Consider the following 19,628-nt stretch of genomic DNA (forward strand, 5'->3'; position numbering starts at 1 on the left):
CTGTCATGCTGCGATATGCCGGAGAGCTGCTGCCAGCTGCCTGGGAGAGGATGATGAGGTGCATGGAGGGCTTTTGTCTCTTTGCAGAGGGAAGATGCTTGTTCTCCTGCTGGCAGGGCAGCAGGATTTGGCTGCCGTACAGTGTGGTCCGTAGCAGAAAGCTCAGTGGTGCTCGAGGTGGGAGGACTCGACATGTTTTGGAGAGAGGAGTCCGAGGAGCCGTGCTCAGCTGGGGTGGGGAGGGAGACCGACTCGTGGTCCACCATGGCATCATCGGGAGTGGGAAGAGGCTGCTCCAGAGGCAGGGCTGCAGGCAGGAGGTGATGATGGGCCTGTGTCTCGCTTGCCTTTAGAAGAGAACCCGGTGGTTCCCCCCCGCCCCTCCTCTCCCGGCAGCCCCTCGCCAGGAGGATGCGGGTGGGTGTCCGTCGCTTCAGCTGCTTCACTGCCCTGAAGGGTGGGAGTCCTTGCCTCTGCTGCCATCGTTCCTCCTGGCATCCCAGGACCTTTGTGGGGATGAGGGTCCCTGTTCGGGGGATGCTCACCCACCCGACCATTCTGGCCGTTGGCCACCATGTTGCCCTTCATGGCTACCGGGTTGAGGGAGAGCTCCAGGCCCAAGGGTTTCCGTGGGAACTCCTCAGGCTTTGCTGCATTGGAAGCAGAGAAAACAAAATAAAACCCAAACTGTGCATCAAGTTCATTTTTCCATCCGGCATGCCGCGACTGCGGGGAAGACAGATGCTGCACCCAGCAGGTGTCTGCCCTTCTGGGCTGCCCCAGCTCCCAGCCACACCAGAAGTATGCTCTGGTCCCCACGGGACACAGGGACCACCAGACGATCCCGTTGGGCCGCTCGCCTTCCCCTCTACCCACCTGGCGGGGGGAGGTCAAATTTCATCTTGCGCAATTCGGTCATCGACACCTGCAGTTGCTCGATGACGGCATCGTCCTCGTATTGCAGGGAAGCAGCGATTTTCTCCTGCAGAAATTCCCGTAAATCTTCCAGCGTCATCTTCAGCAAGCGCTCTGGGGGGACAGTAGAAAGGAGCAAGGGCAGTGGCACGGCCAAATTGCAAGGTAGCACGAGGATGGGTTGCATTGCTTTGGTTTTATCTGGGATTCTGCTGCTGTTCCCACTCCGGGGTGGGACAACCTGAACACTTCTGCCTCTCTCCCACCTTCCTGCTGTTGCTCAGGTTTGTCCATACATTTACATATCTGTGCCACCTCTGGGCAGTAGCTCAGCAACGGCAGGACAATGGTGGGGCTGGGACCTACGCTGACCAGGACGCACATTTTGGGCCATTTCTGGAAGTTCTCACCAATACCTCTAGGAGGAGGAAAAGCTCCATGAGATAAACCCCGAGCATCGAACTGAACAGCCACTGCCGGCAACCACCACTGCCAGCCAAGGACGGCACGAGGCAGGGATGCGGGCAGAGATGCAGACTCCCACCAGGGATGCAGGATTCAGGCAGGGATGCCGATCCGCACCACACATTCCTCAGGGAAAAGAGATGATTTCATAGCCAAGCTAAAACTTCTGCCTGCCTCCCAGTTTCCCAGTCTTTGCAAACAAATGGGATACTTGAAGATATATTTCTGGCTAGCCTGTTCTTCATTTAACTGAAGGACGAGCAGGGTGGCTGTTTGCAGAAGCCAAGACACGCGGTCCCAGAAATCCCACTGGCCTAAAGGTTCCCAGCTATCAGCACCGCTAACAGGGTGACAAAGCAAGGCTGCTGGCTTACGGGAGCAGAGGGGTTCCAAATCCCAAAGATCTCAAGGTAGAAACATCACTGCCTTAATGTTACATAAGAAAACCAGGTTTTGGCCATTTTAGAAGTATATTAATGGGTTTATTTCTCACTCTACAGCTTTTTCAGCTGAACTGCCACATAGAGCTTTGCAGACAGATGGGGTGGTCTGTATTGCCCCTAAATAACTGTTGGTAAAAGATGTGGGGTGCAGCATGCAGAAAAAGGCAGTTGGGAGCGTTGCAGGTGGGGTTTGCTGTGTGTCAAGCGCAGCGTTTCCAACCCCTACGACATCTCATTTCCTCCCCAGAGCATCAGCACGGGACTGTGCTTTTTGGGGCCAGCACAGGGCTGGTAGTGGCCAGCAAGGCTTTCCGGCGTAGCACAAAGGTGGCCCAGCACGGTGCCACCTCTGCCATGAGAGACTGGGTTCTGCTGGGACCTTACTTTTGTGCAGTTTGAGGATGGTGTAAGCCATGGCCGTCAGCACCCGCTCTCCTTCCAGGATGTAGATATCCCACAGCCGCAAGGTGAGGGTAAAAGGGGTCTGTTTCAAACACACAAACAAAAAAACCAGCTCGTTAGCACCACGCTCGTTAACACTGATCAATGGGATGATTGAGAGGTTGGTGGCATCACTACAGCCCCTCACACAAAAACACAGAACAGGGCAAGGCATTGGATGTCCAGGATTCATCTATAACACAAAAATCTATTTTATCACCTGTGGTTTTGCCTTAAAGCTAACACCCTTGGGTGGCCAGGAAAGTACTTTAAACTCAGCTGCTACTACAGAAAAAGGAGAAACTTTCCATACAGGCACGCTAGCACATGGATTCCCCTATGCTGGAGGGCGGATCGTCATCTTTCAGCCTTGCAAGCACACAAAACCGCTGCTGTATCCATCCAAATTGCCCAGACAGATGAAGGGCTATTTATGGGATAGGTCTGAAGGCCCAATGGTGCTTCACTAAGTATTAAAATATCACTACTTTGGTGTCTAGAGAAGTGGTCTTCCTTATGCACAGGCTTATTTCTGCCTGCTTGCTTAGAAAAATCTCTGCAAGAAGTTTTTATTTGCACCCAGATCCAATCTGACAAACAGGAGTGAACCAATATCCAAAACGATGGAGTAGCCCATCATCTCCCAGCAAAGATTTAAGGCATCTCACCAACACAGAAATTAATACTAGTCCTACTGTGCCATTTAAGTTCAAATTTAAGATGCTGTGCTTACTCTCCAGAGTTTGATGTGACTGGTCATTGCAGTTCTTTTACCACATGTTACTGCAGTTAAAGGGATTTTGCATTTTATCCAGCTTTTAGTGATCGACTGCAAAGCAGTGAGTTCCCTCTCAAGGGGAAGAGGTCATCCCGCTGTTTTATCGGGAAATGGGGCAGCAGAAAATTGAGACTGGGGACACACAGATGTCCTAAACATTAGCAAGTCCAGATCTTGCATTCAAGTATGCAAGCACAACATTGCCCCTAAAAATAAAGTAGTCTTGCCTCAGGACTGGCAAATTAGCTCTGGACAAATCGGCGTAATTTTCTCACGCTTTCATATGCATTCAGCGCTCCTTCGCCTGCAGTGGCAGCAGTGCTATTTGTTGAGGTTTGTGCCTCCAATTCTTCTCCTGACGTTGTTTCCAGAGCCAAAGTGAGGTTAATTACCTTTGCAGCAGTGCCAGTGGGCGAGAGAAAGATTGCTCTCAGCTTTGAAGCTCATACAGCTGCTGCTGAGCCATCTCCCAGCGACCGCTTGCGATGAGGCAGCAGGGATTAGTTTGTCATCGGTGACGTGTCGTTATTTTTAACTTCTCCCTTATTAATTTTTTTTGCCTAATAAGACTGTGCATAATATCCCACCTTATAAGATATTAACACCTTCTTCAAACTGATACTTTTTAAAAAAAAAAAACAAACAAAAAAACAGGTGGATTAACCGTGCATGCAAACAGCAGAGCAGCAAACAACCTGCAGAGCATCCTCACCCGGTCAATGAAACACTGCAGGAACCATTTCGTCGTGTAAATCCCTGTAGTCATCTGCTCCTTGTCCTAGGAAGAGAGAGCAAAAAGAGAGAAGTGTTTCACATCAGGTTGGCTGCTGGAGGTTCAAGCAACAACCAGGGCTTTTGGGGAGTTGGTTGGTTTATTAATGTTGGGGTCTGGGGGCAGGATCTGGCTGCGGCTTGTCTCCCAGCAAAGTCCCTGCTTTAAATACCAGTGTGGAAGCCCTGCTTTGGCCCTTTGCCCATGATATTCCTTGAACCTGATCCTCAACATGTCCAGGCTTCAGCCACAACTTTGGAGAGGGATTTCTAGGAAAAGTTTTTTTGACCTAATATCTGCTCCAAGGATTTACAAAAAACCTTCCAGGAACCCAAACCACACACTCCTATTTTTGTTTCCATAGCAATTCCCATGTGAGCCTCTCAGAACATCACAAAAATTATTAACCCCAAGTATCCCACAGGTCAATCCAGACCTGCACAGCCAAGCCAGCTTTGTGAGCACTACCTCAATTTGCTGCCGCAGGAGCAAAATGGCCTGACAAGCTAAGGAAAACTCTTAAAAACCTCATCATCACCCCGGTCTATGACTTTGCCATCCCTGTCTGGTACCCGGCGCTTGCTCACAGCTTTGCTTTTTCTGGCACGGCTGATGGCGTGGCACGGCTGGTGCTGGGATGCACAGCACCCTGCACGTACAAAAAGTCGATGTGATGACTGCTGCAAAGCCAGCAAAGCGGCAGAGGTGGGAAGAGAAAGAAGCCCATGGGATTAATGGCCAGCTCTGGTCTTTGCTTTTGGCTGGTGCTGGGCACCAACAAGCCTGGGGAGCCTTTGGGAGCTGGGAGACAGGAGCAGCTTTCAGAGACTTATTCCCATCCTCCCCACCCAGGTTTCCCCCTCAACCCTGTGGCTATAATCAAGTGAAAACCTGTCTGGTTCTGTTTGCAGCATGAAGCAAGAGCTGTTGCAGATGATGGCAATATAAACAGCTTTTCCTCAAGCTGGGCCACCAAGCCCCTTGGGAGCGTAAGAAACCTTCAGGAGTCTGGCCATTGAATACCAACTGTCTACAGTAAATGCAAGGGGGGGACAAGAGTGAAAAAAAAAAGGGAGCAGGTGTTGCAAAATAGTCGCTGAGACATTGGGCTGCAGTCAGTGGGTCCTGCAGATGCTCCTCCAGCCACCAAATGGGCTTGTACCATCTGCTAGAGAGAAAAACAATTGGACATGCCCAAGCAACAAAATGCACAGCAAATCTTACACGTCTCCTGTCTTTAAACAGCAAAGCCGTTAAATGCAAGCACTTGGGGTTAATAATTACTGAATTAAAACTCCAGACAGTCCAGTATCACCCTTTGGGCTTTGCAGCTCGTGTAAGAACACAGCCCAGCCTGGCTGCTGCATGCAACAGCTCCTTTTACTGCAGGCTCCTTCAGCCTTCCTGCCTGACTTTCCTAAGGAAGCCTTTAGATTTTTAGCAGTCCCTACATTAACAATGACCGGCAAGCAAATGATAACCATTTGCTTCAGCAAGATTCAGGCACCTCATTTAATAAACGCTTGCCTCTTTGTGGCTGAAGCAGTCCTACGCGGTTAGAAACATGTGCAGTTGTGCATCTATTTGGCAGAACATTACACTAATTGCTTTAGCATTAAAATGCGGTATGAGTATGGGGAGACTGATAGCAAAGAGATACCATGTGCTTCTTCAGCTTAGGAAACAGTTTGCTTAAAATCTGTTCGTGGTGAGCTTGAAATCTCTGCAGCTTCGGGAACCCCGGAATGAAAAAACCTTAATGAGAAAAGATAAGAGAAATAAAAAAATAATCAGAAAAGCTCTGGAGCAGTCACAGGGGCAGCCCGATTTTCTAGAAACTCATCCCATGCGTTGCCTGTTCAAGTTGGCTGGACCACAGTGTGCCCAGCTACCTCCCTCCGCATCCTTCCCAGATCCCACCCTTCATCCCATCTACATGGGCAACAGCACCCTCAGCACCAACCCCAGGCTGGTCCTTCTCACCCCAGCCCCGCAGAGGAGATTTGGCTTGGCCAAGACCTCTCTGAATGCATCTTAGTGCTTACCAAGGTTGAGAGAAAAAGCTGAAGATGTTCAAACACCACACCCGTGGGTAGCACCTCGTAATATAGTAGAACACACATTTAAGACTGACCAGAGTTATCAAGCCATAAGGCTTAGCCCTCTGCTCATAAAATAATCCTCTGTGCATAGATTACTGCTAACCACAAGTAAGACGAAAGGATCTTTAATGTGCTTGAAATAAAATAATACTGCATGTTTGGTGGAATTATATCTTCATAACAACACAAGGGCACATAGCTCGTGGCACGCTAAGAATGGAGCATTACATGATGCTTCTGTGAGACTTCTTAAAAACTCGTAACCTTGAGTTAATTGATTGCCAAGGGCAAGGCACTCCAGAGGGAAGATAGCACCTCTGTCAAAGTGTTAATTACCAAGCGTGGTTAATTACTACAGCTCGGTGACAATAAACCACATTTCTCCCTGATGAACCTGTCTGCCTCCAAGAGTGAAGTTCAGCTCTGTAGTTGGGTTGCGTTGGCACATAATTAAGCCTTACCCACTTTAAATAAGTATGTGAGGAGAAACAAGGCTCTACCAACAAACCTAAACAGCCTTCCCTCCCGTCGTAAGAGCCCCCACCCGCATCCCACCCCAGCCTTACCATGCATGGCGTGCCGCTGGTTGGTCAGCAGCTGTGCCAGTGCCCAAAACGCATCCTCTTCATTCAAGTACATCAGGAGGATAGCTGCGATCTGGCTCATCCCTTGGCAGTAGCTCACCTCCTGCAAGAACCAAGAGGGACACGCGTGCTGCCACGCCGTCAGACCTCACCATGGTGCTAATTTACAGTTGGACTCGATGATCTTAAAGGTCCTTTCCAACCTAAACGACTGTATGATTCTAAAGATGCAGAAACAGGTCAGGCTGCCTGTGCTGCCCTCTCCTCTTTCAAGGTCTGACTCGTTTCAAGGTCTTTATCGTTAATGCCCAAATTCACAGCTCCCATATGTCTACAGCATCTACCATGTCACTGACTCACAGACTGGTTTGGTTGGAAGGGACCTTAAAGACCATCCAGTTCCAACCACCCCTGCCACGGGCAGGGACACCTTCCACCAGACACGGTTGCTCAAAGCCCCATCCAACCTGCCCTTCAACCCTTCCACAGAGGGGGCAGTCACAGCTTCTCTGGGCAACCTGTGCCACTGCCTCACCATCCTCACCAGGAAGAATTTCTTCCTAATATCTCATCTAAGTCTTCCTTCTTCCAGTTTAAAACCCTTGTCTCTTGTCCTATCACTCCAGGTCCTTGTAAAAACTCTTTCTGTATTTCTTATCAGCCCCCTTTATTTATTGAAAGGCCACAACAAGGTCTCCCAGAGCCTTCTCCTGGCTGAACAATCCCAGCTCTCAGCGTTTCTTCATGGGAGAGGTGTTCCGGCCCTCTGACCATTTTTGTGGTCCTCCAGCGGGATGTGAGGGGCGTGCAGGCAATACTCCCCACCACGTCCCTCCCCCCACCAGCCCAGCTCAAGTCTGGAGGGTGAGGGACAGAAACCCCAACATAAGAGGTGCCTGCAGCTACTTTAAGGAACAGGGGATGGGATGACAAACAGCATGTGGCTCTGATGCTGTTTTGGATTCCTTCAGTCACATAAGCACTGAAGTAATCAAAGAATAAATAAATCTGGTAAGCATTTATCTGGTATGAGGGAAGGCAGCGTTTTGGCTTTTTTCCTTGATTATTCCCCTGAGCATCTTCTGTCCCTTCTGGGGTAATTGTCCCCTCCTGGAGATGAAGGCAGTAGGTTCAGCTGCTAATTTAGGCTTGTTCTGCCCATGCCCTTCAGCTAAAAATGACTGGTTCGCCATAATAAATCAGTGTTTTCAACAAGGATGCCATTCAGCGTACGACAAGAAGTCAGAAACATGATGAACCTTCAGCCAGGATGCTAGTCTTGCTGGAAAGCCAAAGGGCAATCTCTTGTTCTTTGCTGACACTCGCCCAAACCACATCTGCCAGATGTCATTTCCCAGGTGACAAAATGAACAAGGGAATGAAACAACTGTGCAGAGAGTCTTTTGCTGCTTGCGAGTCTTGCAGCTGTCTGCACAAACCAGTATTAAAATTGAAATTACCACTGGCTAAATGCAGGGGGTGTATATATATTTACACACATACATGTACACACATATATAAATATATATAAAGCTTTTTTAAAATCTTTTTTATATACATTTAAAATTTATATATATGTTTAAAAAAAACCCACAATGCTATTCACTTTAACTGGACCAACTTACTACTTACGGTGTTATAAACAGAGTATGCTGATAGGACATGGAAGAGTGCCTGTTGCCTGGGGAGAAAGAAGGATGTTAAAACACCTGAGCATGAGATCTCCAGCTTCATGTGCACACTGACGTGTACAGACAGCAAGTGAAGGCTCTGAAAACACCCAGCCAACTGGTATTTATGCCTTTCGCAAGGAGCAGGGCTCACAGAACCAGAAAGCACCTTGATGGGCATGTGGGATGAGATCTCTTCCTTCATGAAGAGGTCCTTTTTCCCTTCCCTCCTTGCTAAAGGAGCCATCAGCATACAGATACGCAGTGCAGGTTTCCTTGCAGAGTGTACGTCTGTGTGGGGCAGCTGGACGTGACTCATCCAAGTGACAAAGTCACTTTGTCAAACCTCTCCGAGCCCATCTGTTGTGGAGGCCACGTCCACCGCATCCCACCCAGCTCCTGATGGACCCATTTCATCATCCCAGCCATCCCAAACCAAGCCCTCCTGCCACGGCAACCCTAGCACCTTGGGGGGATGAGGCATCGCAACGGGATGATGCTTGGCTCAAGAACTGGGGCTGACCATGGTCCAGCGTGGACCTCTCCGAAGAGCAAATCAGCAGCCCAACATCTGTGGGTCATACCATGTGCTGATGGTTCGTGGAGCAGGCAGAGATGGTTTTGCTCTCCCATGAGCTTCTCTGAACCACGGGGCTGATGACCACCGCATCCAGTTCATCGCACGCCCACCCACCAGCACTGATGGCCGTACAGCCACGCGAAGCCTCCTGTACTCACTTCACTCCGTAGCGATCCCGAAACATGATGTGGTTTCGGAAAGTGCGGTTAACGTCCAAATCTATCTGCTTGATTTCCGATGAAAAGCTCTTTGCTTGTTCTTTCATTTGCTGGAAGGAAGAGGAGGAAAGACATGAGGAAGGAGTCAGACATCACCTCAGCCCACACCTCTCTTCACACAGCGAGAAGACATGCTTCCTACCGCAGGAGCAGCAGCTTTTGAAGCCACACAGAGCCATCGCACAGCAATTCAGGGATGCTGCTGTCTTGCAGCGAGCAATGATTTACAGCCCGGAGGTGAATCCCCAGCCCTTTGGCTCTGCTGCTGGCCCAGGGAGAAGGGGACAACCCCATCCTCACATCCTACAACAGCAGCAGCTGCCAACCCAGCCTTCGCCCATCCTTCAATGCAGATACTGTTTTCAGAATCTAAAACCTTTACAATTAAATTCCATTCTGATTTCTTTGGATTTCTTTGCAGTACTCAGTCTGGCTGTCATAAAGCACTGAGACCTCTGTTGGTGTTTAAGGGATGATACACCTCCTTATGGAAGGATACACTTCCTTAGGGAATCAACACACAGATGTATGCACCAAGTCCCTGAGCTTTTCAGAGGCTCAGTCATAATAAAGTCCAAACTGTTATGACGGATTCTACTAAGTGATCTCCAACTACTACTTCCCCTGTGAAAAGAATCATCTCAGGTTTAAGGAGTTTCCACTAGAAAAACAGTTCTGGGGTCCTTCCTTGGACTGGTGTGAATTTTAAGGAACTGGTAGAGTCCAGAACAGAAGCTAAACTCAAAGTCAGTAATTCACACCTTCCCCCCCTCCGCTTGCTAATCATTTAAGGCAGCACCACGCAGATAAAGGACTGAAGTCCACTGCAGAAAAACGAAATTCAAACCAAAGCTAAGTCTACCTCAACCAACTGTGCCCTCAAAGTCCTGAGCTGAAGATGTTCCATGGACAAATGCCCCTGGGGTCCCATTCAGAACCCAGTGTTCAGCCCTGTGCATGCAGGCAAGGACCATTATGCTATAGCCAAGCATCCCATCTCACCATCTTTAGATACCACCGGTGATCATGCCTTCCTTCTTTAATATCTCCCAGGTTAACTGCATTAATAAAATACATTTTGTGACTGTCTTCAGGCAGTCTGAGATCCACCACCAGATTAGGGGCGGTGGAGATGAGTGGCAAGCCCAGCTTGCCTTAAGTCCTTGGTCAAGATCCCTCCTTGCTCACATGAGAGACAGAAAATAGCACATCTGTACAGATACTTAAGCTCTGCTCCAGCTGCCATCCTACAAATGCTTGTCAGCCTGATACAAGGTGCTCCAGGCAGCTGTTGACCTCCCGAGGTGGCCACATCAGCTCTGGGGAACATCAAAAGGCAATGTGCATCCAGATGTGGCCAGCACAGCCAACACTTAGGGCACTCACAGCACCTCGGGAGTATTAACTCCAACCTTGAAAGCAGCTGTATGGAGGAACAACAGTGCAGGGGCTACTTTAAATTACTGCCTGCACAAGACAAGGGAAGCGAAAAGTGATGACGGAATGAAGATCTGATGAACAACGTCATTTCCCTGCTGTAAATCCTGTGCTCTCTGCATCCTACGACTCCTTGCCCTCTATAAAGCGAGCAGACTACTGAGTCAAGATATACACCAGGTCACTTCAGTTCAAATTTCCCTCTTGTTTTCCCTGCCAGAACAACACAGAAACCCCCCAAAACTGTAGGAGACCCTACTTTGGGGTTTTAAACCACTGCCCCTGAATAGCAGGTAGCCTGCACAGCACTTTGTCACCTCCACGCACCCAGGTGGCTTTACCAATTCTGCAGGTGGCAAACAAGAAGACCAGGACGGGTTCTTCTCCTTTTTCCCCCTTGTTTAAGTACCCACAGATGCTCTGCCGAGCTCATTCGCGCTGCGAGCTGGCAGCAGAGCAGACGCTGGGAAGCTGGAGGTCCCATCACAGAGAACTTCTACAAAGGAGTGGGTAAAAGCCAGGATGTCTCTGCTCTGCCCCACGGCCAGCACGTTTCTCCTGCCGCCTTCTCAGCTCTCCTCAAGCCCTCTTGGTTGTGGCTATAAAAGCCCAGGGAGGCAGAGCATCACGTCCATGTTGAAACCAAGTGTGGCACGTCCCATCCATCACGTCCCTTGCAGCATCAGGGACAAGTGAGTTGGCATGGCTTTGAGGAAGATGCAGACTTGCATGGAGAGGACTTGGAGGACAACTGGGAGAAGATAAAGCACTGTGGAAGTAACTGGATCAGGCTTTTTAATTGCATCACTCCAGAGGCAACACGGACACGGGAAGCAAGGTAATCTGCATGGCTGGAAAAGTAGATCCTTCACCAGCTCGAGCGCAGGGGACAGTATTATGGTTGGACTCTTATGATCTTAAAGGTCCTTTCCAACCTAAACAATTCTATGATCTCTACAGAGCGAGCACTGTGTATAAAAAAAAAAAAAGATAAATCATCTGGCACGTGCCAAGTGGCACGCTCAAAACCCAAGGCACATGGAAAAGCCAGGCTTTTGTGCCATGGTTCACGCAAAAGCCAGGCTTTTGTGCCCAAGGAGAAATGAATGTGGTCTTGGGACCAGGCCCTCAAGGACACAGGGCCGGGGCTGAGGCTTAGTCCCTTCTTGAAAGCAAAACCCCTCATCCAGGATGTGCACTGAGCATCTTCTGGAAGAAATTAGGGGCGAGCTAATTACTGATGGCAGGTTGCACTAAAGAAGAGGTAGATTAAGACGAGCTTGTAGGAGGTTTTCATCCAGCAAAGCCTATTAGCCCTGAAGCTCCTGTTTATCACAGACCCCTCCGGAGCACAGATAAACTCCTTGCGACTTTCATTTGTTTGAATTGTTTCCCTGCCTTCGCAGCAGAGCTTCGAGGGAGGGAGGACGATAAGAATCTGCACGCTGGTAGAGCTTCGTTATCTCTGCTTATTGCCATGAGCCCAGCCTGTCTTCCCTAAGCCCCTGCACATGACTCCATCCCAACGGCATCTCACTATTAACATCTATGCTTCACTAACTATAATGAGCCTTAGCATCATCCCGCTTAATAGGCAGGGATTTTTAGAAACACCTGCTGGAAGCAGCACTCAGTCTCCTGCCTCCGAAACATAACTGTCGGCACGATACCCTGACCCTCACCCGGGTACGTGATGCAAGCTAAATTGTAACACAAGTTTGGAAAATAAGTTTATTATCAACCAAGGGCTTCCACACGCTGACAATGGAAAGAGGCGGCGTAAAGGAGCCAAGATGCCCGAAATAAAAAATATACAGCAAGCCCCATCACTTGGGTTCTTGTTCAATGCATGCTACGGAAATTACTTATTTTATACCAAGGAATCCAAGCTTGCAGCATGTAGTGCTCTGGTAGGAAGCAACACAAGGCAGACTTTTCTCCTCTCTGCAGAGAAAATAAGTCCTTCTTAACAGAAAAATTACTTTTATTTGATTTTTACTAGTGATTTTTAATAAAAAATTTTAAGATAGTTATAAAAAGATTGAAGAAGCCACTTGAATCCAAGCTCTTCCAACACTGCCAGTCAACTTCCAGCTGCACATCTAAGTTGTAAGCCAGGACCCCATGCTCAGAAATCCACCCCCAAGCTTACAAGACTTGCCCTCACCCCATCCTTAATTGGGTTTCTCAACTAACAACCCCTTGTTGGCTGGTTTAAGGCTTCTGACCTTGCTGCACATTTCAAAACATCCCGAGTGAAATTTTCAAGTACACAGAGAGGCCTGGGGTACCCCCATCCAGCACCTCCTTGTTTTGGGTACTCGTCGCTACTCCGCGTCACTCCAGGGAGCTCAGGGAACCTTTGTGAGGTTATATGGTGGACAATATAACCTATAGCGAGTGACACCTTTGCTAAGCTTCCCCCAGCTCTTCCCTGCACTTTTCCCTAAGGACACAGTAACACCGACAGCATCTTTGCTCACGGCATCCAGCAGAACAAATGGAAGCAGCACATTAGGGAAATCAGCCTGCTAATGCGCTAAAAGGCCCCAGTCTAATATACACACACAGATAAAGACTTTATACCCTTTGCATTTTCAGTCCTCAGTAATTTTAAGTCTTTTCTTCTCAGAGGTCGCAGCATTTCACAGGCAAGATCTGGCCCCACCACCTGCGCACGTCGTACAGCGCTTGGCACGCTGCTACCCTGTGAGGGACGATGCACGGGCTGGGTGTCCCCCCCCAGGCCCTTAAATCATTCCCATAGGAACCCCCCATTTCCCTCCTGCCCATGAGGGTGGAGATGGAGACACCTGCATCCACCATGGGTCCGACTTGCCCCAACTGGTGAAGCTGCACCAAAGCAGCCTCCCCATCACCTTCACTGAATCACAGAATGGTTTGGTCGGAAGGACCATCTTGTTCCAACCCCCTGCCCACGGCAGGGACACCTTCCACCAGACCAGGTTGCTCAAAGCCCCATCCAGCCTGGCCTTCAACACTTCCACGGATGGGGCAGCCACAGCTTCTCTGGGCAACCTGTGCCACTGCGTCACCACCCTCACCGGGAAGAATTTCTTCCTAATACCTCATCTTAATCTTCCCTCTTTCAGTTTAAAGCCGTTAAAGCCACCTTGCTCCTGTTGTCTTTGCCAGGAAGAGCCCATACCTCATATTTTCCTTCATTCTCCTTCTTCATCTTCTCAACATCCAGCAGAAGCGACCAGACCTGGCCTCGCACCTGAAGTGGGATCCCTTTGTACACTCGTCGGCACATCTGCAGAGAGGGAAATGCGTGTAAGGTTAACTGGTCCTGCTGGTGGCAGAACAGATCTGCTCCGTGGTTTGGTTCTGTGGACCACCAGCCATCCAAGCAGACACCCCAACCGATCGCTTCCTCTGCCTGTGCTGGTGGAGAGAGGGCATCTCCAATCTGATGGATGAGCTGAGCACCCGCATCCATCAAAGACACCTACTCAGTCAAAATCCAGCCACACCTCATGCTTTTAACCTTATTGAAAGAGCTGTACACGGACCATCCCCTTTATATGTGGAGACATCTCAGACGTTTCACAGCGGTCACATTCTGGGCCCACCAGTCTGCCCTTGGACTCCTCTCCAAGGATCAGACTCAGCACCCTTGGCTTTGAAGCTTTTGATCTGACCTGGCATGGCTTTTCTCACCTGGATCCTCAGGGATTGGGAGAAAAATATATTTCTCCTTGATGAGGAGAGCCCCAGGGACGTGTCCACAGCAACTCTCACGGCTTGACAAGACTACTTGGCTACACCAAGGGCTCTCCCCTGAACGTGCAGGGTACTCCTCAAGCAAGGAGGGGGGTTGGGGACAAACGGGCATGCGTCCCTTCATTTCATCTCATCTCACAGATGCCTCTTCCCTTTTTTCTTGGCACAAAGCCCTCTCTCTCTAAAGACACCATTAAATTTCAATGGAAAACAGAAAGCTTTTGTTCCATCCCTAACTTCTCCCACTAAAAGAAAAAGCTTCATAAAGAAAAAAAAAGTGTCTCATTTCTGAATATTTTCCACCTTTTCATTCATCCCACCTGTGAAATGCCTTGCAGCTGCACTACAAAGCCAACCATGGCATTCCTCCAGGTTCCTGAGACCCCAGGGTACACTGAAGGACCTGCTGAATGCGCCCAAGCTCCAGCCATGGAGGGGATTTACGATACGACATGGCAATCCCTCAGGACCAGGAAATTCCTTGGGAAGGTGCTGGATTCCTGGTCATGGCAATAAGCTTGGGCTGAGCAAGGCAGTGCCCAAGCAGGCAATCAACTGGATCTACTGGCATTGCCTGGTACAAATGCATCCCATGTCCTTCAAAATCCCTCTTCTTTTTCCATAGGGTGTTCTGCTTCACACGTTTCGGGCTGATGCAAGAGAAGGGCGGCAATTCACGGGGAAGTATCTAGAACCTAGCAGAAGGTTTTCTGGACATGGTCCTGCCACACTGCCTTCGCATCTCTTACACCGAGCTGAACATCTGCTCCTGTTACCTTTTCCCTTCTGACCCATCTCGCATCATCAGCTTTTTCACTTCCACCTTGACTGTTTAAACACCAGCCTACACACAAGGTTATAAAGAGCATAACCATGGCACTACGCTGTCAACCAACCTGGGCTCACGGCCTCCAAGAGCACAGACCCGTGCACAGACCCCATGCTCCTCGGTTCATTACTGTTTACACAGCAGCACTGCACCTACCGAGTGCATAATGCAGCAATGATGAATCTTGTCCCAAAGAGCTAGTAGAAGATGAGACAGGAGGTGGGGTTCAAGTGGACAGGCTAGGAGATAGCAAAGAAATAAAACACTATCCCAGTCAAAGTAAGTACATAAAATAGCTATGTGATAAATGCCAAGACCACCATGTAGTACAAGGAGAGCTAGATGTATGTTAGAACACTTTCTACCCCATTATGGTAAAATATTTCATTATTTTTGCTGACACTGACAGTGCCACTGTAACGGACCTTCAACATTTAAAATCCCATTCTCAGCACTTGCCAAAAGCTTGCTCCGCCCCAGGTGTTGCTTAACAACAGCTTTGAAGGTCCAACGCATAGCCAGGACCATACCCTACAGAAATCCTTTGCCAGATCCTGCCCTCCTCTCTGTACGCACCAAATAAGAGCTGTCCCTTAAAAAGTATCTCACTACCAAGACGTGCCCACAGAAGACCACCATCCTATTCAATGGCATCCTGCATTTTAAGCAGGACATCACTAATTCACCACCTGCACACCCAGGCGAGCCACTCCTGCTTGTCCAAGCTCACATGAGAAGGTGTTTCTGGAGGACAGTAAATCTTCATGCCATGCCAGACAGTTTCAACCCTATGGCTGAAACATCAAGGAGATGAACAAGAGATTCCCATTCCCCAAGAGTCATTAAATCAGACGACAGAAGTGCAATGCATCAGGAGACACAAAGTGACAGGGTTCGATGAATCGCATCCCCAAAGTGGTACAAAAGCCTGAGTCCTGCAAGTGTTCATGACTTCACAAAGCAAAAGCTGAGACGGGATCAAGACATGGGAGTATGTACCAATTCAGATAAAATCACTAATTCAGAAAAAATTATTTCCAACAGATTAGGAGAGATTGACTGACAGCTGCCAAGACAGAAGATGATGCTCAGCTCTGTGGGAAGAAAGTAATTTTGTTTTGAGTTCTCAGAGCTGGTATTGTTTTAATGAGCGCAACCCCTACCAGCATACAGTAAATGTCTCTAATGATTTTCTCCGCATGAGAGTGTGGCAGGAACAGGGGAGTTACAAAACACGCTGAGGTGGAACTGAACCGAAATGCCTCCCTGTTATTTATCCAAGGGCCTTCCTCCTCCCACCGCCTCCAGACGTGAAAGTGATAAAACCTCAGAGCTGTGAGTCACGCAGAGGAAAAATGAGCAATTTTCCTAAATCATGAAACTTGAAGAAAAACAGGGAAGTTATCATTAAAAGCAGAATTTATGCTGGGATGAACTGATGGAGGGAAGGCAGCAGGTGACAGCAACTCCTGCTCCACGTGAGAAGAAAAAAAACAACCCTCAAGGTCACCATCTTCTGTCTCTTACGGATGGGAAAAGAGCACCTAGACCATGCCCATGGAAACGTACAGACCGACTAAGGCATGGCAGGAAGAACAGACATCATCCCGTTTCACAAATGGAGATGCTGGTGGTCGAAGGGATGGCTCAAGGTGCTGTGTCAGAGCCAAGGACTGAACCCATGGTATTTAGAACTTGCTCCAGGTTTTCCCATAGGATCATCTTCCCTCTCTAGGCTTTAACGTACAAAGCTCGCAGCACAGAGGCCATCGTCACCCCATCCCCATCTCTCCTCTCCCCATACACTTTCTTTCCAGTAGATGGGATGGGGAATGCTACAGAAGTACAGATCTGAGCTCCATCCTCCCGCATCAGAGATCTCCTCTGAGAAGTACCCAGCCAAGGGCTCCAGGTCTTTAATTAGAGGAGTGGAGTCACTGCCTTTAAACACAGGACATCTTTTTGCAGTAAAGACATTGAAGTTAGAAAGGGTTTGGGAGGGGCAGGTTGGTTTTTGAAAGCAGAAGATACACATTTCAGCTCACTTTCACACTTTGGAGCCTGTCACTGTTCGCTTCTCAGCCACGTGCACGGTCCACCAGGAAGAGACTGCAGGAGTAATGCCCAAATTTTGGGTGTGCATGGCAATTTCACTTTCAAGCCTCTCCATATACCCACCATACGTCTCCAATACCCCAACACCCCAAAGTGCGGAGCAGCCCCCCTTCCTTAGTACCTTTAGGGCTCAAAGAGTGATCTTTCTAGAGAGGAAGGACTCCTTCACTTCCTCCGCCAGTGATGTGCCAGGGGAGTTGAGCTGTGAAAATCTTCACCTGGAGTGGTGGGTGAAGCCTCCACCACTACCATCATGACCACTACCACTACGACCACCACGACCCTGGAGAAGAGAACTTCTTTTTTGCACCACGAAGCTGGCTGATTGATGATGTGGCTGTGCAAGACGCTCGACAGCCTGGACTTTGATACGCATGGTTTTCTTTCCATATGGATAATGGCTGCTCCCAACTCAGCTGTTGGCCCTGTCCTGGCTATGCCGGATGGGGTGCCAGCAGGTCTGCGGGGGCTTTGGCAGCAAAGAAGGGGCAAATTTAAATCCTAAAACTGATGTGTCGTGGGTGGACATTTACATTTATTACCACAGCTACTTTTGTGGGGAGAGGAAAATGCTACCTGCCTTTCCAAAATGGCAAAAACCAGGAGGAGAAGTCACCCAGGCCCAACCCCCTTTCTTTCCCGTGGCATTTGCAGGCAGGAGATGTGACTTCAGCTGACCCTGCCATGACAAACGTCTGCTGGCTCTCCCCAGCATTAGCAGATTATTCGCTCTTGGGGGGGCCGTGTCAGTCCATACAGATCCCCGATTCATCCTAAACCGCTTTGCTGGCATGTAGTGGATTAAGCACCCTGCACTCCCGTGACCTTAGCAGAGACAAGGCTACCCCCATACACAAAGACAGGCTTTGCCTAAAAACCAGACATCTCTGGCCAAAGACATCCCATCCCACAAGGCCAGCGGCAAGAAGCAGCTTGCAAATGATACAGAGGTCATATCCTCTTCCTAGGACTGATACTTCTGGCTGAAATCCACTTATTTCAGGGCTACGATGAATAAATTATCCCGCTACTGGAGTGTACACAGCACAGCCTCTTTTTTCTCTCAGCAAAACTGTGCTGCCTTAACTGTTTAGATTCTTACATGGCACCAACCATTTCCTAACCTTCCCAAGCAGAGTCAGGTTGGGATTTAAACTCGGGTTTAAAACAGCAGTGAAGAGGACACAGAACACCTGAGCCTCCCTGTGCTGAACTCTGAATTACACAATTTAGCACTTTTTTGCAGATTTGATGCCCCTTAATTCTGCGAAGCAGTGTGGTCCTTGCTTGGAGTCCTCTCTTTTTCTACCCTTTCCCTTGTGGAAGTACAGCCAGGAAAAGGCACCATTGCATCAAGTCTAACACCATCTATGCGAGGAATTGTGCTGGTGTCACTTTTTGCTGATGTTGCTACTGAAATTAAATCACATCACTACGAAATGTGTCTAGAACAGAGATGGAGACAGATCTGATGTGATGATGAGCACAAGGAACTCCAGGGCATCACTTTAATTAAGATAATCCTATTTGTTGCTCATCCTGAAACAGATTATACCAGGAATGATTTTAGGCATAGCCAGGCCCATCCTGGGCTTGGGATTGTAAAAGGCCCTCCTCTTGAGGGTTTGTTTTTTTTCCAGCCTTATTTCCTATAATCTGTGACCACCACAACACCCAGACTGCAACCAGCAGCACGCAGTGATGCGCAATGGCAGCAGGTGGGGGAACAGAAAGCAAAACCTGCTGCTCTCTGATGATGGCTCAACCCTCAGGTCTGAAAAAGCTGATTTCTTACCCGCTGAGGGGTCATTGCTTTGGGGCCAGTGCCCTGGGTGAGTACACAACCTCCCTCCTCCTCCTAACATTTCACAACACAGAAGTTGAGACAACCACCAAAGCCCCGATCAGGTACTAAAAAGTGTGCAAAACACGACAGCTGGTTTGATAAGGCAAGAGTCCCTCTTCATCAAGCACTCGAGATGGTTAGCTGTCTGCCAGCTCCAGCACATGAACTGGGACTCAAAAGGTTGGCCCTGAAGTCCAGAAAGTCCCAGCCTGGAAAATAAGATGGATTTCTAAATCCATCTAAAGCGGAGCCCAAGTCAGGGCAGGTTCCCTGTGAAACTGCCTGGGGTTCCTGCACACAAGAGGTTTTTTTCTTCCCTCTAATAAAGCACAGTCTGTCAAAATGAACATCAAAGGGAAAGCTCCTGTCTTCAGTAAGAGGTTTTTTTTTTCAAAGACATCCTAGTCTTATTAAAATAACACAGAGCTGCTGTCTTGTGACAGTCGGGCTTCCATCCCGTCAGCAAAGTGGCGAAAACAAACCTGAAGGAAATGTGCAATGCAGATATGACAGCCCAAGTGCTCAGAGAGGGAACAAACCCAACCCACTCTGCTGTAGAAAAATCAGATCAAGGGTTTGTCACATTTACATTAGCTAGGAAAAAAACCCATAACCATCTGAAGGGCATAACTGTGATCCCAGCAGAAGGTCCTTAAAACGTCACGTCTGAGCTGCATCCAGCTGTG

General features: G+C 48.8%; 1 protein-coding gene across 1 annotated transcript in view; it reads right to left on the reverse strand.

Moving 5' to 3' along the window:
* Positions 1-270: 270 nt before the first annotated feature.
* LOC104158390 (USP6 N-terminal-like protein) overlaps positions 271-19,628 on the reverse strand; it is a 30,765-nt gene continuing 11,407 nt past the window's right edge. Inside the window, exons 6-14 of the mRNA XM_009696019.1 lie at positions 13,575-13,682; positions 8,909-9,018; positions 8,133-8,181; positions 6,483-6,603; positions 5,475-5,569; positions 3,755-3,820; positions 2,208-2,307; positions 877-1,029; positions 271-650 (exon numbers count right to left, since the gene is read on the reverse strand). Of these exons, the coding sequence (XP_009694321.1) occupies positions 271-650; positions 877-1,029; positions 2,208-2,307; positions 3,755-3,820; positions 5,475-5,569; positions 6,483-6,603; positions 8,133-8,181; positions 8,909-9,018; positions 13,575-13,682 (1,182 nt within the window). The remainder of the gene's footprint in view (positions 651-876; positions 1,030-2,207; positions 2,308-3,754; positions 3,821-5,474; positions 5,570-6,482; positions 6,604-8,132; positions 8,182-8,908; positions 9,019-13,574; positions 13,683-19,628) is intronic.

The sequence above is a fragment of the Cariama cristata genome, unplaced genomic scaffold (assembly GCF_000690535.1).
Source record: "Cariama cristata isolate BGI_N322 unplaced genomic scaffold, ASM69053v1 scaffold12642, whole genome shotgun sequence".
NCBI classification, from domain to species: domain Eukaryota; kingdom Metazoa; phylum Chordata; class Aves; order Cariamiformes; family Cariamidae; genus Cariama; species Cariama cristata.